Below are 13,386 nucleotides of genomic sequence, written 5' to 3'. Positions count from 1 at the left end.
GTCCCCAGCTCCGGAAAAAAAAAAAAACAAAAAAAAAAAAAACAAAACTTAAAGATGTTTCCTATTTCCCAGGCTAGGACATAGCTCAGTTTGTAAGCATTCATGAAACTCAGGATTCAGCCCCAGAGTCACATAAAACTGGGCATAAATCAGCCTTAGTGGCACACACCTTAATCCCAGGTCCTGGGAGGCAGAGGCAGGTGGATCTCTGAGTTAGAGCCCAGCCTGGACTACAGATTGAGTTCTAGGATAGCCAGAGCTACACAAAGAAACTCTGTTTCAAAAATCAGAACACAAAACAAATCAGGTGTGGTGGGGCAGGTCTGATGGACAAAAGAAGGAGGGTTGAGAGTTCAAAGCCATCCTTAATACATTGAGTTTGAGGCTAGTCTAGCATACTTGAGGCCCAGCTTTGCATGTGTGTGTGTGTGTGGTGTGTGTGTGGTGTGTGTGTGTGTGCATGCGTGCCTGCGATCATGATTGCTTGTGTCTGTGTGTGTGTGTGCTCGCATGCTTCTGCTTGTGTCTCTGTGTGTGCTTGTGCCTGTCTGTCAGTATGTGTGAGTATGCATGTGTGTGTGCATGTCTGTGTGTGCATGTGTGTCTGTGTGAGTCTATTTGTGTGTGCCTGCCTGTGTGTCTGGGGGGTAGTATGTGTCAGTGTATGCATGTACTTGTGTGTGTGTGTGTGTGTGTGTGTGTGAATGTGTATTTGTGTGTATGCATGTGTGTTTGTGAGTCTACTTGTGTGTGCCTACCTGTGTGTCAGGGTGTGTGTATGTACATGTGTGTGTTTGCATGTATATATTGTCCCTGTGTGTGCATGCATGTGTATGCTTATGCATGTGTGTGCATACTTGTGCATGCATGTGTGTGTACATATGCTTGTGTTTTAGAAACTGTCCAGAGGGAAACCTGAGTTTAGAACATCTCTTTTTTTTTTTTTCTTTTCTTTTCTTTTTTTTTCAGAGTCAGGGACCGAACCCAGGGCCTTGCGCTTGCTAGGCAAGCGCTCTACCACTGAGCTAAATCCCCAACCCCTAGAACATCTCTAAGCACCAGTTTCAAAGCTCAGCACAGAAAAGGATTTTCCTGTCAAGCTGAGCAGTAAGATTGTCTGGGGGTGGGGGGTGGGGGATGGTGAGTGTGCAAAGACAACATGGAACTGTGCTGACACAGATGAAGCTGTCGCACACACCCGAGTCCCTTTACTTCACTGAGCCTTCCTCTGCTCATCTGTGAAATGGGACCATTCAAATGCGATCCTGCTTAGCTTCTGGCCGTACTCTTGAACCTGTGGCTGAGTGCTGTCTTCAGCATTCTGCAGAAGAAACTAGGACTCAGGGACGGTGCCCACCTAACTGGTTGCAAAGGGACAGAGCTGGCTTGGGAACCAAGGCAGGGCACTGTCCGCTGAAGCATCCGGCCTGCTCCCCAGCTGCTGAGTTCCTGGCTGGGAGAATCCTGCGGCTGCTCGGCTGGGACTGGGGGCATCAGGAAACAGCAAGGTTGGGGGTTAAGCAGTTAGCAAATGGGAAAGTCCTGCAAGGGCCTCTAGGATAGAACTCTGGGTCCCAAGAGCTCCCCCAGGGAGGAGTAGGAGGTGCGTGGATGTGTATATGTGTGTGTGTGGGGGGGGGGTGTCTAGTCTCTCGCTCAGCTCACTCATGCCTGGTGTCTGTTATGGCTGGATGAGGGAGAGGAGCGGACATCACGAGCTTTTCCCCTGAAGATGTTTTCTTTCTTTCTTTTTCTTTTTTTTTTTTTTTTTTGGTTCTTTTTTTCGGAGCTGGGGACCGAACCCAGGGCCTTGCGCTTCCTAGGTAAGCGCTCTACCACTGAGCTAAATCCCCAGCCCCCTGAAGATGTTTTCAAATCAGGAGACAAGGAATGAACACAGAGACAATTAGGGGGCAGGAGAAACTAAGAGGGAGCACCAAAGGAGAGAGGAGCAGGGGCGGCCCCATGCAGAGAGGGAGGCCAAGATGCTAAGAGCCAAGGAGAAAGGGAGAAGTGGGTCCCGCGCAGGAAGACTGGAGCAGGCAGCGCTGAGTGTGCGCGCATCCAGGACTTGCAAAGCCAGCATGAGGGATCAAAAGAAGGGATAATGAGCGAGTGAGCGTAGGGAGGCTAGGGGGAGGGGAGGGGATAGAACTAGAACTAAGAGAATTTGCCTTTACTCTGTCTACCTGCTGACCCTGAGGGAGGGGAGGGAAAGGGTCTTGCCCAAGGTCACGTGGTAGACAAAGGATGGGGCTCTGGGAGGAGAGCTGAGGTGTCTGCGGTGGCCTCGAACGCCATGGGGTGGGGGTGGGGGTGGGACCTGAGACCCCAGACCCACCTCTCCCTCTTCCAAATCTTCCAAAGGTAGACCTTGGAATCAACAGCTACCATGGGGAGTTGCTCCTTTCTACCAACCCTTCCAGCCTCAACTTGCCCACTAGCCAGGCCCTCCTCAGGGGTCCTCCAGCCCTCTCCCCAGAGTCTCCCCCCACCCCGTCCTGAAACTAGAGGCCCCCACTTTTTGTCCCTGGGGACATGTTCAGGTCCCCTTTGTTACCTGAACAATAAGTAACCCGGGTAGTTAGTTATAAACTCCGCAGGAACAAGAAGCTGGTTGATAATTTATAGCAACATCTCGAATTTAAATGGAAAGCAAATAGCTCGCTGTTAGCATTAAAGAAAGGCAACCTGGGAGGGACACGCTCCAGCCTCCTCTCAGCTCAGCCTCTCTCCCCTGCCCCTTCATCAAGCTGCTCAGAGACCCTCTCTTTTCCTGGCTCTTCTGCTCTCCCCAGCTCCCCCAGCCCTCTTCTTCCCTCTCATCCTCCTCCTCACCGCCCTTGTCCCCTCTGCCTCCGGGATTCTTCTGGTTACCCCCAAGGAAGCACTTTGACCTCTGCTCCAGCTGCTGTGGACCAAGCTCCCCTTCAACCCCCACGGCCCCCAGCATGGGGGCTGCTGAACAAGAGGTCCTACCTAGCCAGGTAAGAAGACTCTTGGCCTCCCTGGCCCCTCCGCCTCATACTAAGCCCCCAGTCCCACCTGGGGCCCCTGAACGGGTCAGGCCCAGCTCCACCCTATCCAGGTTCCTTGCGCCCTGGTTCTGGTAATACTTGGCCCTTTGCCCCTCCCCTGCAGCGAGGCAGCACTTTGCCCTCCACTTTCTGCCAAGTCAGGGGGCCTGGCTGCTCCTCTGCCCCTTGCCTAAGGCCCTGGGAGGCTCTGCGACACTTCCAGAAATGCCGGGATCCACCAGCCCTCCCCCACCCCAAGTCAGGATCAGGACCTTGGACAGAAAAGAGGCTGCTTCCGGAGTGTTCTTGGGAGATTGTCCCCAAACTCCTCAGCCAGCCCTCAGGCCCCTCCTTCACAGCTCTTTCCCCAATCTGAGCCTCAGTTTCCCTATCTGAAAAGCTGGTTTATTAACCGCTTCCTTCTGGGGGGCTCATCTCTACATCATGGCGATTTAGGCACCGCAAAACCCCACAAGAAAATAGGAAACTGGGTGATAATCTCAGGAAACTGTGGAGGCTTTGGGACGTGGGGGTGGTAGTATTCCCCACGGCCCCCAAGTTACCTTTCCCCCACCTTGGTGTTCCCGTTCTCCACCCCCCCAACTGGGCATCTCCCAGCCACCGTCCCTACAAGTTAATGATCACAGGCCTTATCAGGGCCTTTTGCTATTTATAAATTTATAAAACAAAAGAAATAATAGCGCGCATGGGTAATTAGTAACCAGGGTGGCTTTGCTGAGGAGAGGGGAGGCATTGAAATTGGGACCCACCCAACACTCCAGGAGATGGGGAGCCAGACAACAGATGAGGAGGGCTGGTATGGGGAGGCCTCTAAACCTGCTATCTGACCAAGTTGGGGTCAGGGGGTGGAGGGAACGGCACCTGGCCATGCATGGAAGCTGCCAGCCCTCAGCTCCATCTGCCTCAGGTAAGAAATCCAGGCGTACCCAGCCACATGCTTAAGGCCCTGGCAGATCAGGAAATCCCCTAAAACGCCAACATCAGCCCAGCCTCCTCAGACGCTTTCGGGTCCCCCCCCCCCTAGCAAAGAAGGTGGAATTTGTGGGAGCCACAGGCGACCACCCTGGGGAAGGATTTCTACCACCTGCTGGTTCTCCCACCATATTCTTGGGGTTCACTTCCTTTGTCCTCCGTTTCAAAGTGACCTCAGGCCTGTCCCGGTTTCCTAAGGACGTGGCTGCAAACAGGAAGCCCATGGGTATGGGGTACGTAGGACCAAACTGAGGGGTAGGTTCAACAAGAACCCCTTGACCACCAGCCTGAAGACCACAGCTCCCAAAGCCTCTAGGAGGGAAATGGAACTTGCCCGGAGCATAGGGAGCATAGACTGGGCCGCTATGAGTTCCTGCCCGGGTGCTGGGGACAGGGTGGGATCCTTACTGAAGAAGTGACTCCACCACGGCTTTCTGGTGGGCTGCCTCCTCTGGGCTGAGGTTCTCCAGCTCTTTCAGAATGGGTGGCGCGAAGTCTTCCCCATCGTCATCCGTGTCATCTTCCGAGCCACGCGTCTCCCCCAGGCCATTGGGCAGCTCGGTCAGGTCCCCTCGAGTCCCACCGCAGGACTCCCCCTTGTCCAGGGGACCATCTCCAACCATCAGGTAGGGCCCGGGCTCCCCCAGAGCCTGGATCAGAGCCTCTTTGCTCAGGCCCGACTCGAGCAGAGCAGCCAGGAGCTCCGTCTGCAGCTGGCTCAACTTAGAAACCATGGCTCCTCTACCGCCAGGCCACGCGGCCCAAGGCCACTGAGCTAGCCGCCTCCCCCACACACGGCCGGTGTCTACTGCTGGCAGTCAACGGACCAGGCTCGCTGCACCCACTGCTCCCCCAAATCCCACTAGTCAAGCCCTGTGGGCACCCCCAACCCCCAACCCTGGCCCCAGCGGCTAGTGAATCAGGGCCCCTGCCTGCTCTGTTTACATTGGAGCTGGGGAAATTCTCCAAGGTTCATATTTATCCGTGTGCTTAGCGAAGGGACTGAACTTTGGACTTCAGCCTTGCAAGTGCAGGCCTCACAGCAGCGAGAGGGACCGGACCGGGAGCCATGGCTTGCAATTGGGAGTGAGCAGAAGGGCGGGTGGGGGAGGTGGAGCGGGAACCAGGGGCGCAGGGAGAGAGGCACCAGGAGCCAGGAGGCCTCTGGGAGCAGCGCTGGTCCCACTGCCCAAGATGCCTTCCTCCTGGCGTAGAACTTTAAAAGCGTGTTTCTTTGGGCCCCTGGAACAGTAGGAAGCTCTGGGCCACTGGGCCAGTTCTCAAGGGCAGAATTAGGTCATATTTCCTGGAGGGAGTCACTGCACCTCCATCCTAGCCCAACCTTAGGCTTCCCGGGGGGGGGGGGGGGGGGGGCGGGGTAAAGCCTGTGTTTTAGCACTTCAAACGTCTGTGTTGAGGATTGTACTGGGTTATGATGTGTTGCTTCTTATCATTGTGTGATCCCAACCGGGACATACGTGTGTGTGTGTGTGTGTGTGTGTGTGTGTGTGTGTGTGTGTGCGAGTATGTGTCTCTCTGTGTGTGTTTATGTATCTGTGTGTGTGTCTGTGTGTGTATATGTCTGTGTGTCTGTGTATCTAATCTATATGTGTCTATATGTGTCTGTGTGTGTCTGTGCATCTGTATGTGTGAGTATGTGTGTGTATCTTTGTGTCTCTGTCTGTGTATGTGTCTATGTGTGTGTGCCTGTGTTTCTTTTTTTTTTTTTTTTTTTTTTTTGGTTCTTTTTTTCGGAGCTGGGGACCGAACCCAGGGCCTTGCGCTTCCTAGGTAAGCGCTCTACCACTGAGCTAAATCCCCAGCCCCTGTGCCTGTGTTTCTAAACTATGTATATATGTATCTGTGTGTGTGAGTGTATCTGTGTCTGTCTGTGTTTGTGTCTGTATGTCTGTGTATCTAATCAATGTGTGTATGTATCTCTCTGTGTGTCTGTGCGCACACACACATATTTATTGTTTTCCAAGACAGTCTTACTGTGTCATTCAGGCTGACCTTGAACTTCTGATCCTCCTGCCTCTACCTCCCAAGTGCTGGGATTGCAGGCCTGTACGGAAGTCAGTTTTTGAAATACTGGGGGTCAAGTCCAGGGCCTTGTATACACTAGGCAAGGACTCTACCATGAGCCAGCACCCCAGCCCCAAGCACCATTTTCATTTTTCTCAAGTATCATTTTCATCAGTCTTACTTAACAAAAGCACTTAATACTTTTTAATCTTTTTGAGTGTGTGTGTGTGTGTGTGTGTGTGTGTGTGTGTGTGTGTGTGACAGCTCCAGTGTGGCGGTCAGGGAACAACTTCAGGAATCACCTCTCTCTCTTCCACCCTGTGGAAGGAACCCAGGTGGCCTCACTTGGCCATCAGCACTGATACCTGCAGAGCCATCTTGCTGCCTTATGAAATACAGTGTGTTAGCAGCTTTGAGCATATCCCAGCACTGTAGTGCACCGTCCGGTCATTAAAACACTTTTATCGTCTGCACATCAGAAACTGCACATCTGCTGAGCAGCCAGTCCCCATGCAGGTCTCTAGCCCAGCCTCTGGCAGCCATGGAGTACCGGAAGTTTACTCACCCAGAGCACGGATCTCATGTATCCCTTCCATAGTGAATGACAGATACTGTTGCAAGGAGACCTGGCACTTTCCCATGCATCCATGGACGGCAAATTATATATGTTCCGCCCATGTTTTAGCTGCTAGGAACATCCATGTACAATTTTTTGCATGTGTGAATAAGTGATTTCTATCCTTTTGAGTTTTCTCATTAATTTAAGAAATATATCACACAGACAAGGAGTTCTGGGCTAGCCTGGGCTACATACTATAAATTCATTGTTTAAAAAAAACAAAAATACCAAACCTGTTACTAAAGTATCACATTTTCCATTAGGAACAGGCTCACCCTTCTCTCACTTCATCCTGGCTGGGCCCAGGGAGCTTGGCCCTCATCTTTCCTATGTCCTTTTCTTGCTGAAGAGAGCTGCCCCTAAACTTGGCTGTTTCCAGAACCTTCAGGGTTCTTTGGAGCCAGGGTTAAGTTTTGCAGTGGGGGAGGGAGAGGAGGAACTTCCAGGCCAGCAGCAAGCAATGTCCCTAGTGAGCCAAGCGTGCGACAGTCCACCATGCCCTCTACCTGCAAGCCCCTCTCCACGTGTGGTTCGTTCTCAGCACCAGCCACACGAGGCTACCAAGAACTTTGAGACCTCTTGTTGAAATGGTGTTATTTTTGATAAATGGTGTTAAGTTTTAAAATAAAAAAAAAGATGAAATGTTAGCTCAGTGGTAAAGCAAGTCCCTGGCAGGCACAAACCCTGAATTCTATCCCCAGCACACACATTTAAAAAAAAATAACTAGGGCTGGAGAGATGGCTCAGTGGTTGAGAGCACTGACTGCTCTTCCAGAGGTCCTGAGTTCAATTCCCAGCAACCACATGGTGGCTCACAACCATCTGTAATGGGATCTGATGCCCTCTTCTGGTGTGTCTGAAGACAGTGCCTGTGTACTTACATATAATAAATAAATAAATAAATCTCTTTAAAAAAAAATAACTAAGTTGGGGCTGGAGAGATGGCTCAGTGGTTAAGAGCAGTGACTGCTCTTCCAGAGGTCCTGAGTTCAATTCCCAGCAACCACATGGTGGCTCACAACCATCTGTAATTCCTGTTCCAGTGGACTGACCACCCTCATTCAGATATACGTGCAGGCAAAACACTAACTCACGTAAGATGAAAATAAATGAACTAAAAAAAATTAACTAAGTTAAAAATTTAGGGGCTGGGGATTTAGCTCAGTGGTAGAGCGCTTACCTAGGAAGCGCAAGGCCCTGGGTTCGGTCCCCAGCTCCGAAAAAAAGAACCAAAAAAAAAAAAAAAAACTAAAGTAGGGGTTGGGGATTTAGCTCAGTGGTAGAGCGCTTACCTAGCAAGTGCAAGGCTCTGGGTTCGGTCCTCAGCTCCGAAAAAAGAAAAAAAAAATTAAAGTAATTTACATGGTATTTCATTAAAATGAATTTTTATTATAATTATTATATAATTATATAGTCATTATATTATTATGATATTATATTGTATTTAATAATAATTAATTCAAAATTATTTTATTTTTGCCTCATTCTGCTGATTAGTTTGATGTCAACTTGACCCAAGCTAGAGTCATTAGAAAAGAGGGAACCTCAATTGAGAAAGTGTCCCCACTAGATTGGCGTGGGGGCTAGCCTCTGATGAATTTTCTTGACTGCTGATTAATATGGAAGGGCCCAACATACTCAGGGTGTTGTGCCCACAGACAGGTGGTCTTAGGTGGTATAAGGAAGCAGGTTGAGCAAGCAAGCCATGGGGGAGCAAGCCAGTAAGCAGCACCCTCCATGGCCTCTGCAGCAGCTCCCGCCTCCAGGTTCCAGTCCTGACTTCCCTCAGTGATGGACACTGTTATCTGAGACTTGTAAGCTGAAATAAACCCTTTCCTCCCCTAAATGCTTGCTGTCAAATAACATCTTATCGCAACAATAAAAACTTAACCAGGGTTGGGGATTTAGCTCAGCAGTAGAGCGCTTGCCTAGGAAGCACAAGGCCCTGGGTTCAATCCCGAGCTCCGGAAAAAAAAGAAAAAAAAACAAAACAAAACTTAACCAAGACATTTCTCTCCTTTCTGTTTTTGTTTTGCTTGTTTTTTTGTTTTGTTTTGTTCTTTTTTTTATTATTTTATATTATTTTATTTGATGACTGAGTGTTTTTGTTTTTGTTTTTGTTTTTGTTTTTTTCTGGAGCTGGGGACTGAACCCCGGGCGTTGCACTTTCTAGGCAAGCGCTCTACCACTGAGCCAAATCCCCAACCCCTGTTTTGTTCTGTTTTATGTTTAAGCATGGGTAGGGGGTGCTTACCATGGTGCACATAAGGAGTCCGAGGACAATTTGGGATGCTTGTCCTCCAGTTCCCCTGGCTTCTGGGTCCACACTCAGGTTTCAGGGATTGAGCTGAGTCTGTCCAGGTTGTATTGCAGGTTGGTGAGCACTTTCACCACAGAACCCTCAGACTGGCTCTACTCTGGTTTGGTTTGGTTTTGAGTCAGGGTCTCACTATGAACCCTGGCTGTCCTGGAACTTGCTATGAAGACCACGCTGGCCCTAACCTCCCAGAGATCTGCCTCCCTCTGCTTCTGGAGTGCTGGGATTAAAGATAAGAATCACCATGCCTGCTACTTACAGTTCCGACATTTTAAATTTTATCCCATTATTTATTTGTTGGTTCACTTGAGATAGGATCTTCCCCGTAACTGGGTTTTTGCTTTTTAAAGACAAGACTTCTCTAAGTAGCTCAAACTCATAATCCTCCTGCCTCAGACTCCCAGTTGATAATATCATAGGCATGTGCCCCCATGCGTGACATGACTTTTTTTTTTCCGGAGCTGAGGACCGAACCCAGGGCCTTCTGCTTGCTAGGCAAGCGCTCTACCACTGAGCTAAATCCCCAACCCCGTGATATAACTTTAATTTTAAAAGTATTCAATCAGCTGGAAGCAGGAGGATCATGAGTTTATGTAAATTCCAGCCACATCGTTAACTTGTGGCTATCCTGGGCTAGAGGTAGGGCCTTGCCTCCAGACAAGAAAGTAAATAAGGACAAAAGAAATAAGCTTCACTCATTGCTGTCTCACTGTTCATGTATGGTTCTACTTTCTATGACGTGACCAGCTGCCTCATGTCCCTGCTGGCAAGCCCCCTCCACTGTGATGGGTAACCCCCAGCCCAGTGATGAGCCAAAATAAACCCTTCCCTCCCTAGGGTCTGTTTTGCCAGGTGTCAATCACAGCAGCGGGAAGAACAACTAACCATGCTGACTGGCTGCTCTTTTTCTGGAGTGTGAGCCCCAGGAGGGTAGGCTCATCTCTGATTCATTCACAGATGTATTCAGAGCCTCATACAGTGCCTGGGAATACAGTGTAGAACACCTAACCCGATAAATAAATACTTATTTATTAAGTAAATCTCATCACGACTAACCATGTTTTGTGGGGTTTTGTGGTGTGTGCTGGGTATATGTAGAGCATGTATTGTGTCTGTGTATGTGTGTGCTGTGTACATGTGTGGGGTGTGGTTATGTGTGTGTAGTGTGTATGTGTTGTGGGGGGTATGCTTATGTGGGTATGGTGTGTGTGTATGACGCGTGCATGTAGGGTTTCTGTGTGTGTATGTGTGTGTGGTGTATGTAGGGTTTGTATGTGTGTGTATGTGCTGTGTGCATGTAGGGTTTGTGTGTGTATGTGTGTTATGTATATGTACTCTGTGTGCTGTGTACATGTGTGGGGTGTGGTTATGTGTGTGGTGTGTATGTGGTGGGGGGTATGCTTATGTGGGTATGGTGTGTGTGTGTATGTTGTGTGCATGTAGGGTTTGTGTGTGTGTGTATGCTATGTGCATGTAGGGTTTGTGTGTATGTATGTGTTTGTGTGTGTGTGTATGCTGTGTGCATGTAGGACTTGCGTGTGTGTATGTGTTTGTGTGTGTGTATGTGTGTGTTTGTGTGTGTGTGTGTTGTGTGTATGTTGTGTGCATGTAAGGTTTGTGTGTGTGTGTGTTACTGAGGTCCAATCCACTCTATGATTTGAATATTTTCCTCATAATTTGGAAAGCCATGCCAATGCAGCATTGTCTCTGATCTTACCTCATTGAGAGCTCCACGTCCTCGTTTCCAGGGTGGACTGATTGTCCAGAATGAAGTTGCCCCTGCCCTCCAGCTGTGGCTCCTGCCCTCCTTCCTCATGGCTCAGTGAGATGGCTTCCTGGCTAGGTGGTGGTCCGTCCCTCCTGGATTTTCTAGCCTCTAGAGTCATGACTCCAGCTGCTTCCTGGTTGTTGTCAATTACCTGTTTTTATAGCTGTGGATACAGAGGGAGACACCATGCTTGTCTCAGCCCTGGTGCCCTCTTCCGCCCTGCACTGGGTTCTCCGAACACCTCTGAGTTCTGTTAGCATTGCATTCTGCAGAGGAGAAAATGAGAGGCACAGAAGGGCTCAGTGGGGATCAGAGTCCCTCAGAGCTGGGATCTAGAGTGGGCAGCTGCCTTTGGGAGCAGGGCCCCCTCTCTCCTCCGGAGTCCGGCATCGTTCCTGTGTTTAGGCGTTTCCAGCTGACAGAGGTCTGCCTGGTGTCTCAACCTCATGCAGTGAGTGGTGGTCGTGGGTTTTTATCTCAAAGCCTGGCCTCCAGCAAGACCCTGGCTTCCAGCAAGACCATACCACCCAAACCTCCCAAAATGATGTCACCAACTGGGGGCCAAGTGTTCCAAAGCCTGAGAGGGACGTTTCCCATTCAAATCACCACCCAGGGTCTCACTATGTACTCCTATCTGGCCTGGAACTCATGATACTCAGCCTGGCCTTGGGTCCAAGGTAAGCCTCCTCTTGCTGTTTTCAAGGGCCTGGCCTCTTGAAGCTGGTGTTATAGCCAAGTATGAGCCGCCTGACTGGAAGTTGAACTTGGGTCTTAGGTAAGAAGGTTCAACCACTGAGCTGCGTCTGCAGCCCCCAACGTTTCAGTGTTTCACTCGATACATAATCACTTTTCCTGTGTGCGTTCAGTGGTTCAGCAAGCTAGTTTTGGTTTCTGTTTAGTTTTGTTTCGAGGGAGGGTTTTTCTGTGTAGCCCTGGCTGTCCTGGAACTCACTCTGTAGATCAGGCTGGCCTCCAATTCAGAGATCCGCCTGCCTCTGCCTCCTGAGTGCTGGGATTAAAGGTGTGCACTGCCACATTTATATACATCTAGGCAAAATCACTATTACACATAATAAATATTTTAAAAAAACAAGAGTATAATACCTAACGATTAGAAAAATTAAATTAGAACAATTAGAAAAATAAAATACTATATATAGAAAAAAATAGCTTTACTTATTCTCCCTTCCCCCTACTTGCTCTTTGAGACAAGGTCTAATGTAGCCCAGGCTAGCAATTTGCTAAGTATCAAAGGAAAATGTTGAGCTCCTGACCTTCCTGCCCTCCACCTCCTCTGTGCGGGGAATATTTATGTAGTCTATAAGGGCTTTGCGCAAACTACATAAAAACTGTCGGGTGACCACGTCTACAACCCTATTTCATGTGTTTTGTTTTGTTAAGACAGCTGTCCCTATGTAGCCCTGGCTAGCCTGGAACTCACTCTGTAGATGTCCTTGAACTCACAGAGATTCACCTGCTTCTGCTTCTGAGTGCTGGGATCAGAGACGCGGCCTGTTCTGTTTATTTGTTTTGCCTTGTTTTCCTCAATCCCTGTAATAACGACGATACCAGTGCTCCTGTGGACTCGACGCAGCAGCTTGGATCTTGGCATAAGCTCAGAATCTACCGCCTTCATTTCCGGCTCTGTGATCATTTTTGCATGCACTTTGCCAGTTCTCTCTATACCCAAAGGGCCATAAAGCTGGTCTCAGGAGGAAGTCGTATCATGTAAATAAGGAATAAGAGTTGCTTCTTGGACCAGACTAAATGGGGGGAGGGGGCACGACTGTGGTTTGTTTTGTTTTGTTTCATTGTTATTGTTTTTTGCTTTTTGTTTATTTTTTATTTTTTTGGCAAGGCACCCAGACAAGTGTGTCTGTGTTACCTTCTAGATCTCTCTAAGATCATTCTGTTGTGTCCTGAGATGTGTGGTTTGGGAACTTCACCCCTCAAGGGCCTCCACGGACACAGTAAATGTTCAAAACCTAGTTGTAAACACATTCAAACACCGAGGAAGAGTTTATTTGACACAGCAAGAGAGATGCTGGGTTTGTCCCAGAGTTGTCTTGGTTGTGAGTACAGGTGACAAAAACAACGGACCGCCCACCGCTGGCGCCCATAGCTCGTCCCTAGTGCGCATCCACATTACAGATGGTTGTGAACCACCATGTGGTTGCTGGGAATCGAACTCAGGACCTCTGGGAGAACAGTCATTGCTCTTAACCGCTGAGTCATCTCTCCAGCCCGAAAAGCATTTCTTATTATTGTATGTTGTGGGGCGAGCCTTTGGAAGTCGAAGAACAACTTGTGAGATCCGGCTGTCTTCTTCCACCATCTTCTTTCTCGGGTTTTCCCGAAGGTGTGTATTCAACCCAATGAGACATGAACTCGAGGAGAGCGGGACAACTCGGCCTTCCTGTCACCCCGTGTATCCAGCTCTGACCTGGATGCAGACGAGCTTGGGTGCAATCCTCTTTTTCAGCAGTAGGGGGCGCTCGACCTCCACGCGCCGGAGCTTCCTTGCCCAAGAATTCTCAGTCGGAGGGGGAAATTTTTTCAGATCCGCCCACTTTTTTCCTGGATCACACTCCCCCGTCCAAATGGCAGAGAATCTCTCGTCTGAGCAAACACTTCAGGCAGCGTTGCC

General features: G+C 49.4%; 1 protein-coding gene across 4 annotated transcripts in view; it reads right to left on the bottom strand.

The window, feature by feature from the left end:
• The window catches only part of Hnf1a (HNF1 homeobox A), a 34,234-nt gene extending 22,628 nt beyond the window's left edge, over window positions 1–11,606 (bottom strand). Inside the window, exons 1-2 of one of the 4 annotated variants that reach the window (XM_087577745.1) lie at window positions 11,368–11,606; window positions 10,689–10,902 (exon numbers count right to left, since the gene is read on the bottom strand). In XM_087577745.1, the coding sequence (XP_087433871.1) occupies window positions 10,689–10,693 (5 nt within the window). In that variant the 5' untranslated portion in view covers window positions 10,694–10,902; window positions 11,368–11,606. 4 annotated transcript variants of the gene reach the window in all.
• Window positions 11,607–13,386: the final 1,780 nt, after the last annotated feature.

The sequence above is a fragment of the Rattus norvegicus genome, chromosome 12 (assembly GCF_021556685.1).
Source record: "Rattus norvegicus strain SHRSP/BbbUtx chromosome 12, alternate assembly SHRSP_T2T, whole genome shotgun sequence".
NCBI classification, from domain to species: domain Eukaryota; kingdom Metazoa; phylum Chordata; class Mammalia; order Rodentia; family Muridae; genus Rattus; species Rattus norvegicus.
The sequence above is the reverse complement of the archived record's forward strand: the minus strand, read 5'-3'. Positions and strand labels throughout refer to the sequence as shown.